The sequence below is a fragment of the Rhamphochromis longiceps genome, linkage group LG15 (assembly GCF_057381845.1).
Source record: "Rhamphochromis longiceps isolate RC_006_pf linkage group LG15, R_longiceps_female_GT1.1, whole genome shotgun sequence".
NCBI lineage: Eukaryota > Metazoa > Chordata > Actinopteri > Cichliformes > Cichlidae > Rhamphochromis > Rhamphochromis longiceps.
The window spans coordinates 3,461,991-3,484,942 of NC_140571.1; the positions used below are offsets into that span (position 1 = coordinate 3,461,991).

At 40.9% G+C, this 22,952-nt stretch overlaps 1 protein-coding gene across 2 annotated transcripts; it reads left to right on the forward strand.

Annotated features, from left to right (window-relative positions):
* The first annotated feature begins 51 nt into the window (after nt 1-51).
* Nucleotides 52-14,984, forward strand: selenoi (selenoprotein I). 2 transcript variants are annotated; one of them, XM_085381142.1, is made up of 11 exons: nt 52-203; nt 288-567; nt 2,863-2,931; nt 3,348-3,456; nt 4,058-4,132; nt 9,010-9,272; nt 9,360-9,468; nt 9,557-9,605; nt 9,701-9,881; nt 11,267-11,446; nt 11,955-14,984. In XM_085381142.1, the coding sequence occupies exons 2-11, from the start codon at nt 511-513 to the stop codon at nt 12,060-12,062; spliced, it is 1,200 nt and encodes a 399-aa protein (XP_085237268.1). In that variant the 5' UTR covers nt 52-203; nt 288-510; the 3' UTR covers nt 12,063-14,984. The 2 variants fall into 2 exon arrangements, with proteins under 2 accessions (XP_085237268.1, XP_085237269.1); XM_085381143.1 differs by having other exon boundaries at nt 116-133.
* The last annotated feature ends 7,968 nt before the right edge of the window (nt 14,985-22,952 follow it).

Below are 22,952 nucleotides of genomic sequence, written 5' to 3' on the forward strand. Positions count from 1 at the left end.
CTTTTTAACTCCCGGTTCGAGCAATACTCCAGCTCTCCAACAGCAGGTAAGCGCAGTGACGTTTCTTCCGGTCAAAGAGGAAAGCCACGTCACATCTAGGAGCGCCATAGAAGCTGTTTGATTGATGGAGTTGGTGAGCAATTAACAGGAGTCAAAACTGTTTCCGGCACTTTAAAAGTTATTTTAGCATTCTTTTTTATCAGGTGAGACCACAATCACCATACCATAGTGGAAGAGGGACCCAGTCAACAGAATTTCATGGAATTTTGTGTGGTTTATTTTTTCAGGGTCCTCCAGGCCTGCGTGGCGGTAGTGAGCTACTGTTACCTTTAACCGGGAAGGGGGTTGCACTCCGTAGGAGTGGCCCCTATGGTTCGACATCGCCTCACCCGGCGTAAACGAAGGCGGCCAAGCTAAATGGTACTTGAACACGGCAGCTAACATTGGAGATTTGCATTTCCAAAGGAAGAGATATTTAGTTATCTCGTCTTTGAGCCAGACCCTACCGCCATGGCTCTTTACGAATATGTCACTCAGGAGCAGCTTGCGGGCTTCGACAAATATAAGGTATGATTTATAGGTTACAATGGCATGCTAGCCGCTGAGCGGACAGGCTCTGTACGTTTAGCAGCTAGTTGTCACGATCTGCAGGGTGCTTCCCCTGAAAAATGTGTAAAGGTACTCAGAGTTTACGGAACGATACCGGATGTTTGCCATTTTTCCTGTTGAAAATAAAAGCCGCAAAGTAGCTCATCTCATATTCACCAATGGTACGTTTTTTGTTTGAAATTTCTGCTCGGAAGTGTCCTTATTTTCTGTATTTTACTTTACATTTGGTGCATATGCGCTAACAGCTAGCGACTCCTCTCTGCTTATGTTGTATTTGAATGGAGGCTTCTTTGCTTTGACAGCACAATTCAGAGACTTTATCTATTTCCTTTTTATTGGACTCCAGCTGTTAATATTTTTTTTATTTCAGCCACTGTAAGGAATAAAACTGCTAACGAACACCTGTAATGGTAGCGTGGAGAGGAAACCATTGAACTGGATCCAGTAGGATATGAGAAACAAAGAAGCACATTAAAAACGTCTAAATTAATTGTAAAAAATCCTGGGGTGTGCAACATTGTCTTTTGATGGGTTTTGAACGGAATCACACTTTGTGTTTGCCAACTAATAGCATTTTAGTTGTTAGTTAATTCCCATAAGGATGCGCTTCACTGGGCTATTACCAGTGCGCTCATCTGTAAGGGCATGGAAGTCATGGAGTATTTTAAGTAGTAAGTTGATCTTTGAATATCTTCATTTTGTTAACATGTGCTATAACATTACAACTTTTTCTATATGTTTTGCATTATTTCAGTCAAGTTTCTTCTTCCTTTGAAACCCTAGTGTGGGTACTCAGGCTCCTTCCTAATACCTCATGCTTTTAATGCTTCAGACTGAAGCAAAAGCAAGAGTCGTCATATATCTCTGATTGTCACAAGAAACCATTTTTTCCCAGTTTTTTCCTTGTAAGTGGCTTCCCCTGTCTAATAGCAGCCGTAACCCAAGCACTGGTTTCTAGCAGGCAGCAGAGAAGGACAAATGAGAGCAAATGAGGGGATTGTGGCTCTCCTTGAAAACAGAGGTTGCTTTCTCAAAAGGGGAATAAAGATGCATATAGATGAGCTTTAAGTGGGAAGAACACAAGAGCGTGGAGATTGCTCAGCTGATCAGTTCACTTTTTTTTCTGTCACTCCACTTCTCACATTCATTTGTAACAGGTCACAGACTGCAGGGCTACCTTAGTTGGTAAATGGTAAATGGCCTGTATTTATATAGCGCTTTACTAGTCCCTAAGAACCCCAAAGCGCTTTACATATCCAGTCATCCACCCATTCACACACACATTCACACACTGGTGATGGCAAGCTACATTGTAGCCACAGCCACCCTGGGGCGCACTGACAGAGGCGAGGCTGCCGGACACTGGCGCCACCGGGCCCTCTGACCACCACCAGTAGGCAAGGGGTAAAGTGTCTTGCCCATAGACACAACGACCGAGACTGTTCAAGCCGGGGCTCGAACCGGCAACCTTCCGATTACAAGGCGAACGCCCAACTCTTGAGCCACGATCGCCCCTAGTTGGTGTGAAAGTGACATACTTGTGTATCTGTTAATGCACACAGACTATGATTATAGTGCCTGTTTTTCCATGTATGGTTATAATTAATCACACAGGTGATTACACAAACAACCTATTATGTCATCACATATTATAATCATCATTATCTGCAGTGAACACGCTGTCAGTATTGCAGCAATAGATAAACATTTTCATATTAGGTTAGATAAATCATTGTGTAGGCTTGAGTGAGAGCACTGTGTAGTAAAATTAGCCTGTGTCCTTAGTTGGCTGTTGCAGTATTAAGTGCTGCACTGTATTCACAGTGAACTTGGAAAGTGAAGACTGGGGAGCCCAGCTTTTGTAAGAACAGTGTATTTAACAAAAACAAAGCAAAACAAAAAAACAATAGTTTTGTGTAGTCCCCTAAAAATGAAGATCCCACCCTTCTTCCAAGTATCTAAGAGTGACAGTGTGATCAAAGTCTATCGCAGGAGATGGGTGTGCCAAAGGATAGATATCAAAGATTCAATATCTACTCCTAATAGGAAAGCCTACTAAAATAAAACACACAGTCCAATGCAATATAGCTTTTACATTGGGTCCTACAATGGAAAAAGGTGCACACTGCAATCAGTTTTATTCTTATTTAGTATCAAGACGGTCCAGTTAACAAGGCAGTTGCTTTGCTTTATCTGCAATGAAATGCAGAATTAAAGACCTGTTTGTGATCACACCTCTGTGCCTCTTTGCAGTACAGCGCAGTGGACTCGAATCCCCTGTCCATCTACGTCATGCATCCTTTCTGGAACCTTGTTGTGAAGGTGAGGAAGACCCGTCCAGCTTAATGTGTCAGTTGCAGGCTACATCATTAATGAGATTTCCAGCCGTGTGCTGTGATACAGTAGCGAGGCGACCTGATGCATTACCAGCGCGCATTTTTCTGCCAGTGTCAGAACACATCAGTCACTGATTGTAATGGTTTGTTTTAGATTTGGGAGGATTTTTTGTTGTTGTTGTTGTTTTTAATGCTGTCATTTAACCAGACAGTCATTTGAAAAGGTTCATATTAATATACATAAATCTTCTATTCAGCACTACTAATTAAATTCCAGTTATTCAATATGCCATTACTATGATGAGAAAACTGTGTGTGAGAGCTGAGTGCCATGATCATGAATTGTTGTTCTCACAGCCTCTGTTTTTTTTTTTTTTTTCTCTCTCACTCTTTTCTCAACAGTTTCTACCCACATGGTTGGCACCAAACCTCATTACATTTACAGGCTTTATGTTCCTTGTGTTGAACTTCCTCATGTTGGCCTTCTACGACTTTGACTTCAATGCATCTTGTAGGTCATTCACTTTTTCCTTTTTCTTAAACTGGGGAGGGTTGCTCAGTTTGTTTTCCCTCAAACAGACTAGACGTGGGTTGAATCCATCGCTGTTGTCTAGAGTAGGAAGAGAGATTCAGGCATGTGCAAGTTTGTTTATGGAAGGCAAAGTCCAGCGATCGACTGCCTATGGTGGCTCATGGTAATCACTAACCCGTTACGTCATTAACACAGGCAACAACACCGAGGGAGCTGTTCCTGTTTACATGCCCAGACTACATCTCTGTATTGCAAATAAGATACTTTGCTCTGGCGTGTCTGCTGTCCAATCTAAGTGGTTACCTTATACACACATAAATGAAACACTCATGGACAAAAGGCTGACCTCTACAGTCAATAAGAGGGCCGGTCAGGATTTTATCTGTCAGTACTGAGCTCTTAGAGGAATAGCTAATCCAAACAGTGCACACATATTAACAGTTGTCCTAAAATATTGACTTTTTTAGATTGGATAACATTGGTCTAGTGAGTGGAATCAGTAATGTGGAAAATTACTCTAGTCTAAGTTTTTCATGATCTCCGTGTGTCGTGCTATATACTCACAATGTTTGTTTCTCAGCTGCAGGATACCAACACGTGCCTAGTTGGGTCTGGGTTGCAGCGGGGATCTTCAACTTCTTAGCCTATACACTTGGTGAGTTCTGACCTCTGCAACTCTATGTGGCTTGTTTTTATTTTTATTGTACATTTTTTTCCCCCTTCTTACTCATGGGAAGTAGAGAAACTCACAGGGAAGTGCAGTGCCCCTCGAAAGCTTAAAGGCCCCTATTCTGTTTTTGTTTCGGATGCTTACTTTATAGAATGAGGCACGCAGACACCTGTTTTTCTGGATTGTTTATATGCACTCATGTTACATCTCATAGCATTACATTTTCATTTTTTAGAAGTATCTCTAACTGAAATCATAAAAGTTATCAGACTATTTGTAACTTGAATCAGATAAAGCTGCACTTGTCTGTCTAAAGCTATGCATGACATCCTGGAGGTATGTGTATGAAATATAAGGGACCAACCACCATTGCAACAACATTATAAGAGTAAATATATTGCACTCCCAATTCTGATATCTATATATTTTATTTAAAAAAACAAAACTTGAAGGAAAGCATATTTGAAATAAAATTGTTGTCTGATATTCAGTATGATGTGTGGTTGTCAAGGCTGAAAAAAAGAGACGTATCTTCTGACAAGTAGCAAGGTGGGGGAAATCCAGGCTGGAAAATGTCATTGGGGAAATAGGTTTCAGTACATATGGCTGCCCACTTAATAGCTATAACATAAGTACAGTGGTCCCTCGCTATAATGCGGTTCACCTTTCACGGTCTTGCTGTTTCGCTGATTTTTTGTGTGTGCAATTTTGCATGCTTTTAAAAAAACAACCAACAACACATTTTTAAACAGCGCATTGTGTAATGTGTTCTGATTGGCTGTAGACCACTGTCAATCAATCTCGTGCCGTGTCTCTTGTACAGTACAGAACACGTTCAGCTTGTAAAATTTATCTAAATCTTTGATCGCTAGCGGTGTGACTCTGAAGTGCTGTATTGTATGTTTGTAAGTTTTCTCCAACAAACAAAAAAATGTCGATGAAACGTTTCGCACCGTCAAAGGCAATCACGGGTGCCTTTGGTGTTATTCTGTAACACTGGACTTATTTTTACTTTTAGAGTGTTTAAACCATAAAGAAAAGTGGGAAAATGTTCATGCCTGTCGGAGTAAAGTGTAGAAAATGTGTAGTGAGGGGTTTTACAGGCATAAAACATCTATAATAATTGTAAAAAAAAAAAGTTAGCTACTTAGTGGATTTCACCTACCGTGGGTTATTTTTAGAACGTAAGTACCGCGATAAACGAGGGACCACTGTAATTGCCTTTTGTTAAATTCTCCCAATTCTGTTTGGTCTTTGGGCTGAAGGAAGGACAATACTCGGTGTATAAATGCTCAATCAACAATCGTTTATTCCGTACAATTCAACACTTTATGAGCCGAGACCATCCGGAGGAGAGATGAGCGCGGGAAGGTGTCCGCCTGATCTTGAAGTGTCTGAGCGTTCCACACATTTATGTTATGACCTTGGCTTCCTGTGCAGTATGTTCTGTTCTTTTCTAATCAGACAAATAAGGTGATGACTCTCTGAAAACAGTATTTCTTATAACTCAGCAGAATAATGCATCATAAAACAATATCATTCATTCACAATAAATGAGCAGTCTAATGTAATACAAATCAGTTTAATAACTGTGATAGTTATCACCTCTTCAGGAGAATAATGCAAACTAAAACTACATAATGATTTCACAATCTTTAATTAGGGGTCTAACGTGGCATAAGATAATATAATAATCTCACACTTTGAAGCAGCTTCATTCCCTGACTGTAGAGAAGGGTCACACTGCAGCATCCTGAAACGTAAGCCATTCCTGCTAGACTGCAGAGTTAGGTTAGAGTTGAATCCTCTCTCCGTTTCTTCTGTTTGTCCTGAACACCATTAGTGAATGACTGATAGGGCTGTTCGATATAACGATATGTATCGGATGACGATATAAAAACGTCTATCGTTTCATTTTACGCTATTGTTTGTTTCGTGGTGTCGCAAAATAAACTTTACGGCAATATTTTTCATCATTTTGATGGTCACTGTAGTGGCTATATTAATTTCTTAAAGTTCTCTCTTTCTCTTATATTTAATATAACCACACTACGGACGGACAAGCGCTTGTTTTTATGCGTTGTTGTTAGCAACAAGGACCGTAAAATCACCGCGTGTCCACTTGTTTATTTTCCACATAAACGTTTCACAATAAAGCTCAAGATCCTGTTGAGACTTTTCAAAATAAACTGAATCACGTGAAAGATGCAGAGTATTTACGGATGAGAAGCAAAAAAGAGCCGCCAGGTGCTAAAAAATAAACCTTAGACTCAAACGTTAGAGCAGGCTTTTCCCCGCAGCACGCCGTGTAATAAATACTCACAAAGAAAACGGCGGCTGTTACAACTTATGTCTAAAAATGTATCGTTTCATGCATCGGTTAAAACATTCGACTCCAGGTACACGACGCCCAGCTGGAAACACTTCATGCAAGTCGAGCTGCCCGAGATTCACAGAATTTACAGGAAATGTTACATTTTTGTGATTTATATCGTTATCGGACGATAAAATTCTTATATCGGGATATGAGATTTTGGTCATATCACACAGCCCTAATGACTGATGACCTCAGTAATCACTGCGTGTAACATTAAATGTGAACGTTTAGACATGAACAAAGCCTCTTATCTCTGGGCATACTTTCAGTTTTGACTTTCTCATTGCAGTTTATTTCATTTCATTTCATTTTTATTTATTTCACACTTGGTACTACAATCAAACAAAACAACCACATCTTCTATCAACAAAACACAACAACCATGTGTGAAAAGGAGCAGGAAGAAGAAAATATTCTTATTAAACCCTGCCCCCTATGATAAATATCTTTTTATAATTCTCTGTTGCTCTCCCACTGACATGATCTGTGTTAGTTATACTGATCCCTTCTTATCTATCCTTCCGTCATACTCTGTGAACCATTAAAGTGAAGCAACCGTGATGTTTCATGTGAGGCTGTGCTCCTGAGTGAACTGAATGAAGCCCAGCTGTGTTGGTGTAACAGTGAAGTGGGAAGTAGGAATGTTGCTCCCTTTGACCAGTTATGCTCAGCCTTAGCTGAGCAGAGATGTCATCATATATAAATATTAGGGGTGCAACGATATTCGTATCGATATTGAACCGTTCGATACAGTGCTTTCGGTTCGGTACGCATATGTATCGAACAATACAAAATTTTTAATTTATTTTACCAACTTTCCTTCTGACGATGCTGTCTGTGTTGAGCGCTCAGTGAATCTGCGTTCGACTACTCCGCCTAGGCTCGACAGTGCAGCCTAGGCGGAGTAGTCGAACGCAGATTCACTGAGCGCTCAACACAGACAGCATCGTCAGAAGGAAGAGCGCAGGGCAAGCTAACAAGACAGAAGTTAAGCTCTCTTTGCAACATGGACCTCCCGCACCCTCATTCAGATCTGGCGTTTGGAATTATTTTGGTTTTCATGTGACGTATGACCCTGAAGGTAAGCGAGTCATGCACTAAAGTAAAACAGTATGTTGGATGTGCCATGCAATGCTCAATTACATGGGTGGGAACTAGTGTGTTAGCGCAGTTAGCTCGTTAACGTGTTGGCCGTCTAGCCCCATGCACGGGGCGATCGGCGGTAGCTCGTTAACGGAGATTTGCCGTGTTGTGGCGTTAAGGTCATTTCAACGAGATTAACCTGAAAGCACTAGTGGGAACACAACGAATATGACTGCACATTTACGCCGACATCATCCTAGTGCAAAGACAAAAACAACAAGCATGCTACTAACTTTAGCCGAGTCATTTAGACAGCTGTTAGCACATGATTCTCCTTATATGTTTAATATGCTGCTGAGAATATAGCCCAGAAGAAGCGGATAGTATAGCTTTTATTTTGGAAAGAGCCATTTCTCTGTAATAAACTCTCTTTTCCAAAGATGAGTGATTCCTCAATCAGATACAGGGCTCGCAATATCGCTAGCCCGACGTCCCGGGGCTAGCGATCTTTTCAGTCGGGCTACCAAAATCTATCTCTTCCCTGCCCGTCGGGCTATTGTAGGAAGGAAAAATATATGTCAATGCTTTTGCATTCTTTCAGAAATGTAGCTGGGTAATTATGTCATTGGCATCGGTGAGACACTGTCAATATGTGACATATTGAAGTCGCGTTTGAATTTGTGCTTGTTTTTTTGCTTTCACTTTGCAATGACAGCACTGATCTGTGAGTGATGATAATTTGTGCACCAATTCCTCTGACATCGTCTTATTAATCGTTAGCTTACTATGCAAACATGACAAGTGAAATCTCCCGCAGCTTAAACATGTGAGAGGTTGATCGCGCAGAGAATTGCTGAGCTTATGTGAGTGCGTGTGTAAAAGCAGCAGGATATATATTTGACTACGATGACCTTCACAGACAGATATATATTTTAGTTCTGCTGAGCCAAATAAGACAGGTCAGGGTGAAGAAGTGACAGCCAAAGAAAAGCTTACCACAAAACGGAGAAGTTATGACAAATCAGACTATAAGGCAAAAAGAAAGTGCAGCTTTATGGTTTCATGGACAAAAGAATTTCTGTGGCTGCAATATGACGAGCTAAATAACCAGGGCTGCACATAAGTGGTCCGCAGGTGCGCATTCGCTGTCAAAATAAAAAACACGCACAAGGGTTAGGGTTAAATTTAAAAACTGTACTTTTGAGTTAAAATATATATTTATAATTTTAATAAATGACAAATTAAAAAGGCATGAACATTTTTTTGTATCGAAAAAATATCGAACCGTGACACCAAAGTATCGAACCGAACCGTGAATTTTGTGTATCGTTGCACCCCTAATACATATCCCCATAAACTTGTACTGTATGTGCTGATCTGTGTCTGTCTGTGCTTTTTATAGATGGTGTTGATGGCAAACAGGCACGTCGCACCAACTCTTCCACACCGCTAGGGGAGCTTTTTGACCACGGTCTGGACAGCTGGGCCTGTGTCTTCTTTGTGGCCACTGTATACTCTATATTTGGGCGTGCGGAGAGTGGTGTTGGTGTGGTCACACTTTTTTACATACTGTGGGTGGTGCTGTTCTCCTTCATACTGTCCCACTGGGAGAAATATAACACTGGCATCTTGTTTCTGCCTTGGGGATATGATATCAGCCAAGTGGTAAGTTTTTGGGCATTTGGTTGATTGACAGTGTGAGACACTACTCTAGACTTCTAAACATCTGTCTTGTGTCCTGTCTCCTTGCAGACAATCTCCCTTGTTTACTTGGTTACTGCTGCAGTGGGTGTGGAAACCTGGTACCAGCCAGTTATTTTTCACCTTCTCTACAGAGACCTCTTCACCTTTATGATCATTGGTGAGCTGTGTTTAATTACTCAGTTACTGAATATGTTCATTCATTAGCCAAAGCAGTGAAACTGAAACTAATTTCTGCTGATTTCCAGCTTGTTCCTTCACTGTGACCTTACCTATGAGCCTCTACAACGTCCTCAAGTAAGCACAACTTATATCAGTTTAGATCATATTTTCTTTTTTCTCTTGCCTTTGCTAATTCTGTTCTTAACTGTTTTCCCACGGTGCTTTTGCAGGGGTTACAGGAATAACACACTGAAGCACAGCAGCCTGTATGAAGGTTTACTGCCTTTCCTCTCGCCGTTTCTTCTGTTTGTCCTGTCCACCATTTGGGTGATCTACTCTCCATCCAACATCCTGGTGCTGCAGCCCAGGATCTTCTACCTCATGGTGGGGACAGCTTTTGCCAACGTCACGGTAAGTGTGTGATTTTTCTTTTTCTTTTTTTTTCTTTTTTTTTTTTTGTGTTGTTTTTTTCCTTCATCTCTGCAATGTAGTTTCCTCAGTCAGAATTTCTCACTAGAATTTCAAACTCTGTACTGATACCCAGGAAAATACTTGATACCATTTTCTATACCAAAGATTTCATTTGTGTTTTTTCAACTTGTCAAAGATAGATTACAATAGTCCTGGTCCATGCACATGTATTCAGCTACAGTCCTGTTTATTTCATATGCTTCTGGTGACTTGGCTGGGTGATGTGAGGAAAATGTAATATCGTGATATTTTTCGGCTATATCGCGATACACAATATACATCGCAATATGTCTTGAAACCCAGTGCCCCCGAACCAGTGCCCCCGAATCAGATTGCAGAGTTTAAAACGGTCTTAATTTTGCAGTGGATGACTTTTGAGCTGGTGGAAAGTTTTCTTGGTACTGCTACCTTTTGCGGCAGTAGTTTTACGGCATGTTTTGCAAATTACAGCATTATGTTCAACATCCTCCCACTATCACCATATTTTTCCTTATCTGCTGGTATATAGACACGCATGCTCAGCACAGTGCGCGGGTAGAACATTTTCTGGTTGGGGGGGGGTTAATGATGCATTCGCAGCATGTGGGAGAAAAGAAAATTTAGAGTGAGTTACATTCAGACAGCTTAATAATTCCATGGCGACTTATACTGGATGGTTACAATAAAGCCATTTTAACCATCGTACGTGGAAAAACTTGAGATACATCGAGTTTATTCGATGTATCGCCCACCCCTACTTGGCACCGTATTTTTCTTTCTAAAATGAGTTGTTAAGGTGGCCTGCCACTGTTTCTGTTTAGCTGCTGGTGAACTTCAACTCAGGACTTTTCAACTTCAGTGTGAGACTTTAGGAGCAACACAACACTTTTTAGACCCTTATTGTGTTTTTCTGTTAAGTAATGCTGTCTGTTAACCTCACAGAGGGGCAAGACTAATAGCATTTGCTGCCTAACTCCCACAATAATGTTATCCTTTTATCAAGTAGCCACAGTTACTAGCTGTTGCCTTAGCCATCTGTTAAGTTATGGTTTAATGTGACTGTTAAAACAGTATATAGGCTAACAGTAATGTGTATGTCAGCCTGGTTAACATTTATGTTTAATACTTGAGTGTTGGTGAAACAGTAGCTTTACTGACCTCATGGAATTCCTCAGAAATAGAAGGGCGTCGGTCTGTAAGATGCTGAGTATCTATTTTAGAAAATCAAAAAACAAACGGGTACTATCGTGTTTTTGGAAATCAAAACATGCCATACATATTACTTTTGATGAAGTACATAGTTAATGCCTTTTCACGTGTTTTTTGTGAATGTGTTTGTCTTTCAGTGTAAGTTGATTGTGTGTCAAATGAGTAACACACGCTGCCAGCCACTGAGCATACTGTTACTGCCCATGACAGCGGTGGTGGTGTTAGCCATCACCAGGGTCTTCACCAACGAGACGCTTCTGCTTTATTTGTGGACAGCTGCTGTCGTATTAGCGCACATACACTACGGCGTGTCTGTGGTAAGAGCACATATGCAAAGAACATGTTTGATTCCCTGCTGTGCAAAGAGGCTGCAGCTGTTCCAAAGACAAAGATGTGTTTGTTGCTGTAGCTCTGCCTTTATCCTGATTACCAGCACTGCAGCAGTGCCAGTAACACGCAGCCAACTGAGGCTAAGAAGACACTTAAAAAGCCCCCCAAAACAGTGATTGTGTTCATTTAGATCAAAACTTATAGACGTTAAACCACCAAATTCCAAAAGGTCTTCATTTATGTAGCCATTTTATACATAATACATCTTACTGCATGGCCTGTATAGCTGTAATGAATAATGCTTCTGTCCTATATGATTTAACTTGGAGAGAAAATGTGCATGTTAAAGAGCAATGGCCCAAAACCTGAACCCTGAGGAGACCAGTAATTTTCCTGTTCCTAAACTTTGCATTCAATGCAAAACTGAACTGAAACAGAATATATGAAGGCCTTTGAATTTGAATTAACTGCTGTTTTTACCTTTTTCGTTGCTAGGTAAAACAGCTCAGTAACCACTTCAACATCTTTGCCTTCTCCCTCAAGAAGCCCAACAGCGACTGACAGGAGGAGGAACGAATCGGCTTGAAAGGAGCAGAGGTTTAAGCTTCTCTCCTCCTCTGCTTACCGACACTTCACTTTCATCACCGCGGAAACTGCATCCCCTCCATCCATGACAACACTGCAAGTGGAAAGGACTAGGGTTTTCTTTTTCCAGTGTCTTCAAAAACACACAGTCACTCTGAGCACGCACGCTCACACTTCCCCTAACCTATCCACCAACCAAACTCTGGTGTCAGCGGTGTGGTGGGCCCAGGGGCTCTGGCTTCCGTCACTGATGATTGGCCAACTTGGTTGAGCCAATGAGGTGCAATTGTTTCCTACGGAAATGTGCTTCAGTCGCGAGGACAGGAGCCCAGACGAGCCATGCAAAGATAAACACTCGCATCGTTTGTTCTGCTATCTTTCGTGAGGGCCCTCATTGTCCCAGCGCAGTGCCCAGACCGCCCCCCTCTTATATTGTCCATAACAAGTCAATGCCTAACCCTTAACCGCACACGTTTCTACTCCAGGCCTCCACCTCACACAGCCTGTCTTCTAAGTTCCGACTCAAAGTGAGGAAAGGCAGAAATTCCCCTCACTTATAAGATAGATGTACAAGCTAATTGACACAGGAAGATGCATTATTCTGTTTTAATGCAGATGAATAAATACTTTGTGGCAGATATTTGATTATAGACACAGCCACAAACACACACACGTGTACTGTTAAAAGTATTATGAATGTATCGTATGCCTTGGGGAAATGCCATTTCAGTTTTATTATATTAACAGGAATGCCTCAAGTAGTGTTGTTCTTGAACGTGACCAAACCATCAAACTCTGGCCACATGTGGCTCCACAGCTGGGTCCAGTGTTTAAGGTTCTGTCACCTTTTTTTTTTTTAATGAGATGACTTATATATATATATAAATGGTATGTGTCAGGGGGATTTGGGGCATCCTTTTTTTCTAACTTAAATGAAACTGTAAAACATTGTACAAATTTCCCTCTGAAGTTCACTGTCTGCGCTGTCGTCTTAGAACAGAGTTGACTATAGAGCAAACCCAGGTGACTTTTACTAACTTTCCACTTTGACCTCTGAGCACTGGCTTCCCAACTCTACCTACTATCTGAGGTGTCGTGTCTTCATGCTGATTCGTTCTTTTCTTCTTCTTTTTTTTAAACACTTTTTTTTAAAACTGTGTTTTGGTTGTAGTTTTTAACATTTTTTAACATACATCACGTCTTTTGGGGGGGGGTTTGATTCAACTGTTGCTATGGCAATGGTGTGTGGTAAAGTTGCGCAGCACTTGAATGAAGAGTGGGTCCAAAAACCGCTAACGGAGCGGGCTCACTCTGAGGGAACAAGTCGTCGCACGGGACACCGCGAACTCCACAGCACCGCCTGGCTCCGTGGTCCCTCCTCGCACTGATACTGTCAGCGCCTCTATTTTTGTTTTTTCTCAGCAGTGTGTCTGATAACTTCTCGTTGCTTTTTCCGGTCCTGTAAAACACTGTTCCTCTCTTGTGATTGTAACTATGGATCCAGTGTGATAGCCATTCAGTCATGGCCTCGGTACTTGGATTTTCATCAAACTGGTTTTTAAAGCATGCCGAGAGAAGAGGGGCAGGCTTGTTGTAGTTCAGCTCAGGTTGTTAGTTTCACCAGTTTGAGCTTCACCGTTTTTGAAAACCAGCCAAACCAGAAGAAAACCAGTATGTATGTAAAGTTCTTGTTTACTTGGGGTACCTCAGTCTTTATTGAAAGGTGGGACAGGAAGAACCAATAAGCTGAAAATAAAAGGACAAAACTCAACACTGAATAAGAATTATAGGAAAACCTTGGACTGGGCTCAGGAACAGTCAGGCCGGTCAGGAGTTAATGTTTGTTTGTTATCTGACTGAATACGATTTACAGTCATAGTAAGCAACATCTCTTTATACAGTCTTCTTTATTTTAAGGATACATAGGTAACATGCACTGGGGATATATAAACAACGCTGGTATCATCTCTGCAGTTTTACCACTTGTGCAGAAGTTTTGTACGTAAACTGTTACTGAGCATCACTGAACACTGAGACCACAACACAACCTAGTTACTGTCCCTGTATGGCTGGGAGGAACATGGACAGCTAAGTAGGTGATTGTGATTCGCAGTACCTGTTTTTCAGTCATTATCGCATTATAACAGTTGACACTGATAGGACAGTTTTTGTTTTAATAAATGATGTTTATGGAGCCCCGCTTCATGAAGTAGATTGTAGTAATATGGCAACAACTGTGACTGATTTAAGCCCGGCACAGTGAGCTAACTGTGTCTCTGGTGGGTTTGTGCACTGTCTGGGTATGTACAGCTCCATGAGTACATGTCTGTTTAAGTATGGGTGTATACGCTGTATGTGTGAATATCTCTGTAAATACATATTATTATTTCTTCTTCCTTTTTTTTTTTTTTTTTTTTTAAACTAAGTGGGATTGTTGACTGTCTGACAGTTCGTGATGGGGTGTGATGCCAGTCAGCAGCACAAAACACAAAATGGTCTATGGAACAGTGTTTAAATGTGTCAATGTTAAGGTTTTTTGGTTTTGTTTGTTTGTTTTTAACAATTGTAGGATTTTATTTTTTTTTATGTGTGCTGCTTTACCAGCTGATGAGATCACCTCCAGGTCTTTGGGATCCTGTGGAAAGGAGCAGTAGGATTTCCTCTCCAGGTTGCAGACACTACAAACTCAATCCAAACAGGGAATTCATATCAGAGAAAATGTTATCTGGGATTTTTTAAAATTATTATTTAAAGAAGGAAACAAAAAATTGTCATGCTGCTTCCTTAGCAAGTCTTAACCACCCACCCTCAGATGAACCAAGCTGTTGTATAATGCTGCTCTGGCAAACGCTCCAGAGCCTCAGTGTGGCTTCTTGTGATGTTGTACTTAACCAGTAGAAGAAGGACTGTACGGAAACAAATAAAAATAGATTTCTTTAACATTTTGCTGTTGACTGAGGTTTGAACTTCAGGGCTTGGAAGCCTGTCATTTCTTAAGTGTCCTCCTGAGGGTAGCAGAGAGCAGCATTCACTCACCTCGTGTAGTAAGAGTGCTGCACTGTGATTACATACAGCACTATGTTATTAGCTGCATGCAGAATATTCAGAGAAACTTTCCACAGTATCCCGACTGTTGTCTTTGAAGCTTTTGGGTGTCAGCGCAAGTTTGATTGGTTAAAAGCAGTGAATATTACAGCTGACCCATCTAACAGATTTGAGCAGCACCTCATACACTGTTGTTTTAATATATGTGCCAATCCTCTTTGCACACAGTAGTGTGCAAGAGTCTCAGACCACCGGTCATTTCTTTATATTTTGTTAGGAAAATGGAAATAGTTGCTATGATTTATTGAAGCAAAAAAAGACTTTGTACAATTTTAATGAGCTTGGAACTCAATATTTGGTGTGAGTGCTTTTTTTCTTCACCAGTCGAGCCTTCTTGTCTTTTGTTTAAGTATTCAGGAATAGTTCTCCAGGCTTCTTGAAGGACATTCAAAGCTCTTCTTTGGACGTTTCTGCCTTTTGGTCTGTTCTCTGTCAAAATGCTCCCACACTGCTTCAGCAATGCTGAGGTCCGGGCTCTGGTGGAGGCCAATCCATGTCTCACAATGTTCCACTGTGTGTTTTTCTATCAAGATGCTTTTAGTGCATTGGCAGCGTGTTTGGGATCATTGTCATGCTGAAAAATGAAGGAACTGGCAATCAGTCTTTGCAGAACGTATTGTATGGTGGAACAAAGTGACATGTTTTCTTAAAGACATGACTTTCAGATGCTGTAGATATCTTTTTAGGCGTAGCAGTCATTTAGTGCTCCAGTTGTCCAGTTCCCTGAACTTTTTAAGGGCAAACTGCACACTCCAATTTTCACAACTTAGGGTAGTATATATTGTAACTTTAGAAAAATATATCTACATTTCATAGTATATATTATCAGAAATGGGAAGCACTTGACCTTTGCAACAGATCTAATCTGACAAAAAAAAAAATACACTACTAAAATTGATAATTACTGATATTCAAGTGTCTTATGCTAAAATAAGAAAATATAAATAAAAATCTAACAAGACCTCAGCTGTAGAAAAATGCTTCCATTATTGCGCCACATTAAAATGAGCATTTTACCACATCATTTATTTCAGTTTCACTCATTTAAATAATGAAATTGCTTTAAAATGGAATATACTGTTGAACCTATTTACACGAACGGAAGAAGCTACTTTTAGTCGCTCCCTTTGTCGCAAGGGGTCACCACAGCACATGCGTGGCAGATTTTTATACCACATGCTTTTTTTTGACACAACGCCCAAGAAATCTGCATCTCCTCCTTGGATTAAACCAGCGATCGGTCGCTTGACAGGCAGATGTGTAAATCGCTACACTGCTGAGTCACATGTGGAAAGAAAAATAGTGAAACTAAAAGTTAAGAAGTGGAATGAACTAATATGTGGATTAAATCATCCACAGTTTTGCCCATGCAATGAATTCAACATGTCTGCAGCTGTTCTCCAGTCAAACTGTGGTCGAATGAACTCCGACAATCTGCAACACAATTACATTTGAGTGGAATAAGGAAAACAATTAAACATACCCTGGTTAATACCTGGGAGCTATGCTGTTCAAGTGAGTTCAATTCATTGCACATTTCTAGCGCTGTGTGTGCCTCAGAGATGAAATATCAAAGGTAGGAACTGGCCCATCCTTGTGCATTATGCAGCTCATCCAGCAGATGGCGCTGTAGCTCAGCAGATGTTGCAGTTTTACTTGCGTAGAGTGGACCAGACAGTTGAGAACTATAAAAGAATTGTTTCAGCACACAGTTCTCCACAAAATGAGCTTCACACGTTGGCATTTTAAAGTCTTCTTCGTAGTATGAACAAAATGTGCCGAACTCAACACCCCTGACTTATGTGGCTCTGCTCTCTCTAACAGACTTCATTAGTAATTGATGTGTCCTTGCATGCAAGTTTGTCTGATAGCAAAAAGTTTGTGTGTTTTTGGTTTTTATCAGCTTTGCGCTCACAGAAAGACTGTAAAAATAAATCTCACGGGGAAGTTTAAGAGGCAGAGTACTGATTGAAAATGAATGAAAACTTTCAAACAAAGAGAAATCTGAAATGCTTAAAGTCATTAGGGCAGCTGCCAGAGAACATCAAAGAGGCAGAGTCTGTGGCAAGTTTGCCTTTAATAAATGCTTGTAGCTCACAGAGCTGTATGTTTGAATGTGGAGGCGCGTCGGGCCGGCCTCTCCATTGTGCATAGGTGCTGAGTCCTGCCTGTCAAAACAGCTGGCAGCTCCCCAAGATCTTTTTCACGAAGCAATGATTCATTCAAACAAAGAGCAAGCCGGGAGACTGTTGGCACATTAAACACGAGATCAACTTGATTGTCTGGGAACAGCGGCCTGGTTGCAGAAGTGTTACAGAAGAGTGGGGGGGAATAAATTACAGATGATCACTCATTTTCAGTCGATCATTTATACCTATTAACATCTGTGCACCAAACGAGTTCCACACTTTATGGAGAAATATATTAATCCTTTAAAATCTCACAGTCTTTTTGCTTGAAATGCTAAAAAAGTTTAAAGCTGGCCTCTTTGATAGCTGTGGTTGATTCACAGCATTAGCAAACTGAAAAAAGACCAAGAAGTCACAAAGAAAGAAGCTTTAGTTTCCTGAACCTAATCCTAAAGCAGGGGACTTCTGCTGGGTCGATCCATGTGCTCAGTCTTCCAGTCACATTATTAATATTGTCAAAACGTGAGTCCTTGGGGCCACTTTCTGAAGCCATGAATTTTAAAATCATTTTCAGTGAAGAATTCTTTTAGACTGAGCTGAGCTCTAATCCATTAAACAGCACAGCTTCTGTGGGACCAGGTGGAAAAAACTTTGTCTTTAATTATATTTGCTAATGAATGAGTAACAATTACAACTGCACACTTGATTGTTCTCAAATCCACCCAGGAACATGTAAAACAGATAACTGACTAATTTTAACTGTCTGCTTATTAGAAACAAATGTATGGACTTTTACTAGGTTGACATAAACTGTGCACCTGTAGCGGCATCTCTTACTGTTTATGAGTGCCAATAATATTTTATAATGAACAGTTCACTTAAAATATTGTTTTTATTGGCTTAGATGTGATAAAATGTTAGTAAGTTTGAATGTTTAGTGAATATAAATGTAAATGACGACCTCTAGAGAGGAAGCTTTTTTCATGTCATGTTTTGTTATGTAGATGATGAGACACTTTAGTAAAAAGATTTCATTAGCCTTTATTTTCATTGCAGGAAAGATAAGAGAAGCTTTACATGGCAGAGAGAAGTTAAAAGACTGAAGTGATTCTCACTGAACCCAATTCAGATATTAAAGGTGTCTGTCCATCCATCCCTGACCTTAAACTTTTACAGTGCTGTACTGTAGGATTTTGATGTGCTTCATGGACAAACAGGATTTTCTCCCCATTCTCCGATGATCTACCGCGCTTTGAAAGTCGACGTGTGTTTAAGCTGAGGGCGGCTCCCACGCGCCGAGGTTAAAACGTCTCTGGTCAGGACGTCCTTTAGTGAATTAGCTGGTGTTGATGCCCAACTGACAGTTAATCAGAGGTGGCATCAATTAAACTGCCCTGGGCTCAGGTTGCTGCCCTGCGGTGCTGGGCGTTTTGTGCACCGCTGACCCCCCGTGACTCATATACGGACGCTCACGGTGAGCAGCTGGAGCCCAGTTAACCACCGCGCCACCCTGGACTGTTCCCGGCCCTCCACTGCGAGGTGACTCTCAATTATGGATGACCATCATTAGAAACTAGACACGCCGGAACACAGGGTTACCCAGACTGGCACACACAGGCGCGCACGCAAACACCGTGATGGACACAGCGATTATGCTCAGAGACACCCAAGACTATTGAAGTGCTAATGGAGTAACACCATCCATTTCATTCCATAAGCACTGCACCTGTAACCCCTGTGGCCTCCAGCTCACCACCAGTTAGTATTTTCCATATCAGTGTCATCGTTACTAGCAATTTAAAAATCTGTGTCATATCATGATATTCGAGGGGGGGTAGCTGAGTGGATGAGTTCTTCTCTTTCATGCATGATAGCGATACAATATTCTTGTCTATTGTACATATTTGTGGTTTTGTATCAGCTCTTAATCCTGCATTTGTTCTGGGATCATCTGGGGACATCTCTCATCAGTCATTAACAGATGAACTGAGCTGTAGACTGTAGACGGTGGTATTATGCGTTCACAGTGTACGCGCACGCAGGCACACACACATACGCAGACATGAAGGCTTCAGCTTACAAGTACAATCAGGGTACGTTAGGTTTTTTTGTGGGCTCTTTTCTGCAGCTTTTAAATACACGATTCTCCCTCAGGATTAGTCTGCACGGAGACAACTTTTTGTGCACAGACAATCAAAAGCAATCTAACGAGACCACATTGTTGCATAGCAATTTAGTAAAGACAAAGACACTGATCCACAGAGGGTGGTGTGAACAAATGCTAGTTAAGACAAGAAATTTACAATGACTTTATAAATGGGTACAAAGACAAATGAGGAAAGAAGGGAGACTGGAGGGAAATAATGAGTGAAAAAAAGATTTAAGACACATCTGCTGGGTTCAGAAAGCTCACGGCTGCTGTTTCTAATGCTTCTCTAATATTTAACTAACTTAACAAAAAACAGCAAACATCAAAAGAAGTTGCAGGGAGACAAGTCCAGGCATGTTTGATGTCTGAACAATTTTAACTAAATGAGCACACATGACTAACTGCCCTTGACCACAAGCAACCATCCCTATAGCATCTTACCAAATGGGCCATAACCTTCAGGTGTGTGTTATCTCAGATATTCCCAGGATTGGACGTCCCAGCAAACTCACTTCAAGGTCAGATTATGCAATGCTTTTTAAAAACTCAGGAGCTGCATCTCAGCAATCGCTGCTAAAGGTGGTTCTACAAGTTATTGAATCATGGATTTTACTTTTCTTGGGAGTGCACAGAGTCCTGAGAAAACGTTCTTGTTCTCACGACTGTGCTTGCAGATGTGTTTACAGACAGCTTTAAATGTCACTGAACAGCAGCTGAATAGCATCTTTTTGTGGGTACTCACCCTCTTCATCAGCAGTATGTAAGCATCTGCTTGGGTCCGGTGGCCCTGAGAGGCCAAACGGACTGCAACTTAAGACACCAGCAATAAGAAAAACGCTGCAAAAGCACACAAAACACAACGGAAATTGGAAAAACGAAAACAGAAATAGGAAAAAACACTAGGGAAGTGTTTCTGGGGAGACAATAACCCGACGGACCAATTGCAGGAACCCAAAACATGGTAGGTGTGTTTTATCATGATTCATAAAATACTGATGATGGATTTTTAGGCTAATAGTTAGGCTAACACACTTACCTCTCATCTTTTCTTTCCTCACAAGAGTGATAGATCCTCCACTTCTTTTAAGTGTCTCCCAGCGCAATTCTTAGCATATTTTGGTTCCTGCAACTGGTCCGTCGGGTTATTGTTTCCCCATAAACACTTCCCTTGTGCTATTGGCAATCTGTTTTTCCCTATTTCCGTTGTGTTTTGTGTGCTTTTGCAGCGTTTTTCTTATTGCTGGTGTTTTATTAAGTTGCAGTCTGTTTGGCCTCTCCGGGCCACCGTATCCAACAGATGTAAATGTCTCAGAGACCTTATATTACAGCTGTCCATAAAGCATGTATAATCCTGATCTTTTACTATTTCCCATTCCACTTTCAGAAAGTGTGTGTAGTTAGTGCAAAAGACCTCACAGAGCTTCACGTTGACCCTCGGATGTCATTCTGACCTAAATGGACCCTTTTATACCACTGGTTGTGGAAAGTCTAACTTTTCCTGCATGAAGCCAGTAGAGCTTGAACTCTATGTTCTCTAACACCTTTGAAAGCCTTTGTTAATGGCATGATGCTCATCACATGACATTTCCTGTGGCATGCATGCAAATGCAACGTTCCAGTAGCTATGGATACATCTGTAGGTGCAGCATGCATTTTTAATTGAATTTCCATACCACGTTCATCCAAATTGTTGTGCGCATGGTTTATTCAGAATCAGTGTGACTGAAGTCATTTCTAAACGGGTGAGGGTTACTAATGCTTGTTTACTCACACCAACATTTCCAGCATCCAAAACAAGCATTATGGATCTTTTTATGTTAATTTAATCCAAAGAGCTAATATAGTTTCATTATAGAGTTATACTGAAATAACATATTTTGTTTTCAATGTTATGCACCTTTATTTACATAGGCTTACTTTACTTGGCAGCTTTACTGTTACTCTACTATTGTACAGCTTGAATGTGTGCTCATGTCTGATAACAGTATCAGAGCTTACTGGTTCATATCACTGTTAAGTAGCCAGAGAGGTAACTGGAGTTCGAAATGTATCCAGCTCAGTGGGTTCAATCTGTCCATAGTGGGCACACACAGAACATCCACCTCACCAATACACACACTCGCAAACAAAAGTATCAGATGACGGTCCCTGAATTATTGAGAGCCACCAAGCAGCAACCAGATTCTTCTACATCTTTGTCCTGAATATTAATGATCCGCAGATCCTAGACTTGGGGTGGCACAAGCCAGAGATTTGGGGAGAAAACATTGCTGACTTTTTAAATATACATTTATTTTGCCCGAAACACGAGAATCTCAGGTTAAACCTCACTAAATTTCGACAACCACTAAACAGCTAAATCGGGTGTCAGACGTAATCAGACGTAAACACAAAGCGCGGACCCGACGCTTTCTCACCCGACGGCAGGTACACGGACACGCCGTCGGGGCCGACAGCTCACTGATTCTGATGCGTCGGCGGGTTCGCGCTTTGTGTTTACGACTTTTTTGTGCTCGAGTCTGAAGCTGCAGGTTTTATCACTCTCCAACCAAAACTGATTGAACCAGCAGCCAAAGACGATCCAAACTGCGCTTCAGATTTCGCTTCACATAAACATCGTCACGAAGTCCCTCTGACTTTTGGTGTTTTGCTTCCACCATGATAAAATCACACTTCCTGCACCCTTCAGTGTACTTCAAGAACAGTTTCCCATCTAAAAATCTGTTTTCTGCATTATTGCTTGCTTAAATTTAACTGACTTCCCTGAAGAAAGTCTCATGTCTGCTGTTCAATACTAAAGAAATTTTAACTTTTTAAAATGATGCAAAATTGAAAAATGCTTAGCTGTGTTTCTAATCAAACCTTTGTAACGTTGCTCTGCTTCACTTCAGCAGCATCAGGTAATGTTTATATGTTGGTTCATGGTTTTCTTCCGTTTTTGTTCTACTGCAGAATATTTTGAAGGTTATCTGCTATAAAAAGCCAGGCCGGGAAAATCTCCTTCATCTCCTTCACAGGCATCTGCTGTGATGCTCACACCTCTGATAAAGTCTCGCAAGTGTCAGCTTTCTTTTTATAGATATAAAAATATGGATATGTACTGATAAATGATCAGAATTATAATGCTTCTGACTGTCTGAGGCAAAATTTCTCTGATTCAAATTGAATCGACTCGTGGATCAAATCAGAACCTTGTGAATCAGAGTCTAATTGATTCTAGAAATCAGTGACGATACAGCCCTAATGATAGCTCTGTATATGAAGGTGCATTCAGAACAACAACTTTGTGTCATGTAAGAGCTTAAATTTTATGATTTTAAAGCACAGTAACCTTTAGCATCTGTCAGCCCGATACTAGTCAGGGCGTAAATCATATGGGTGCTTAGTGCCTATAATTTTACCATAATACAGAAACTTTCTGTTTGTCTGTGAACTCCTACTATACAGGAGTTGAACAACCGAAAATGGCGCACAGGTGCACTTCCAAGTCTTCTCATCTTTGCGTCAGTAGGCCCCTGAAGGTTC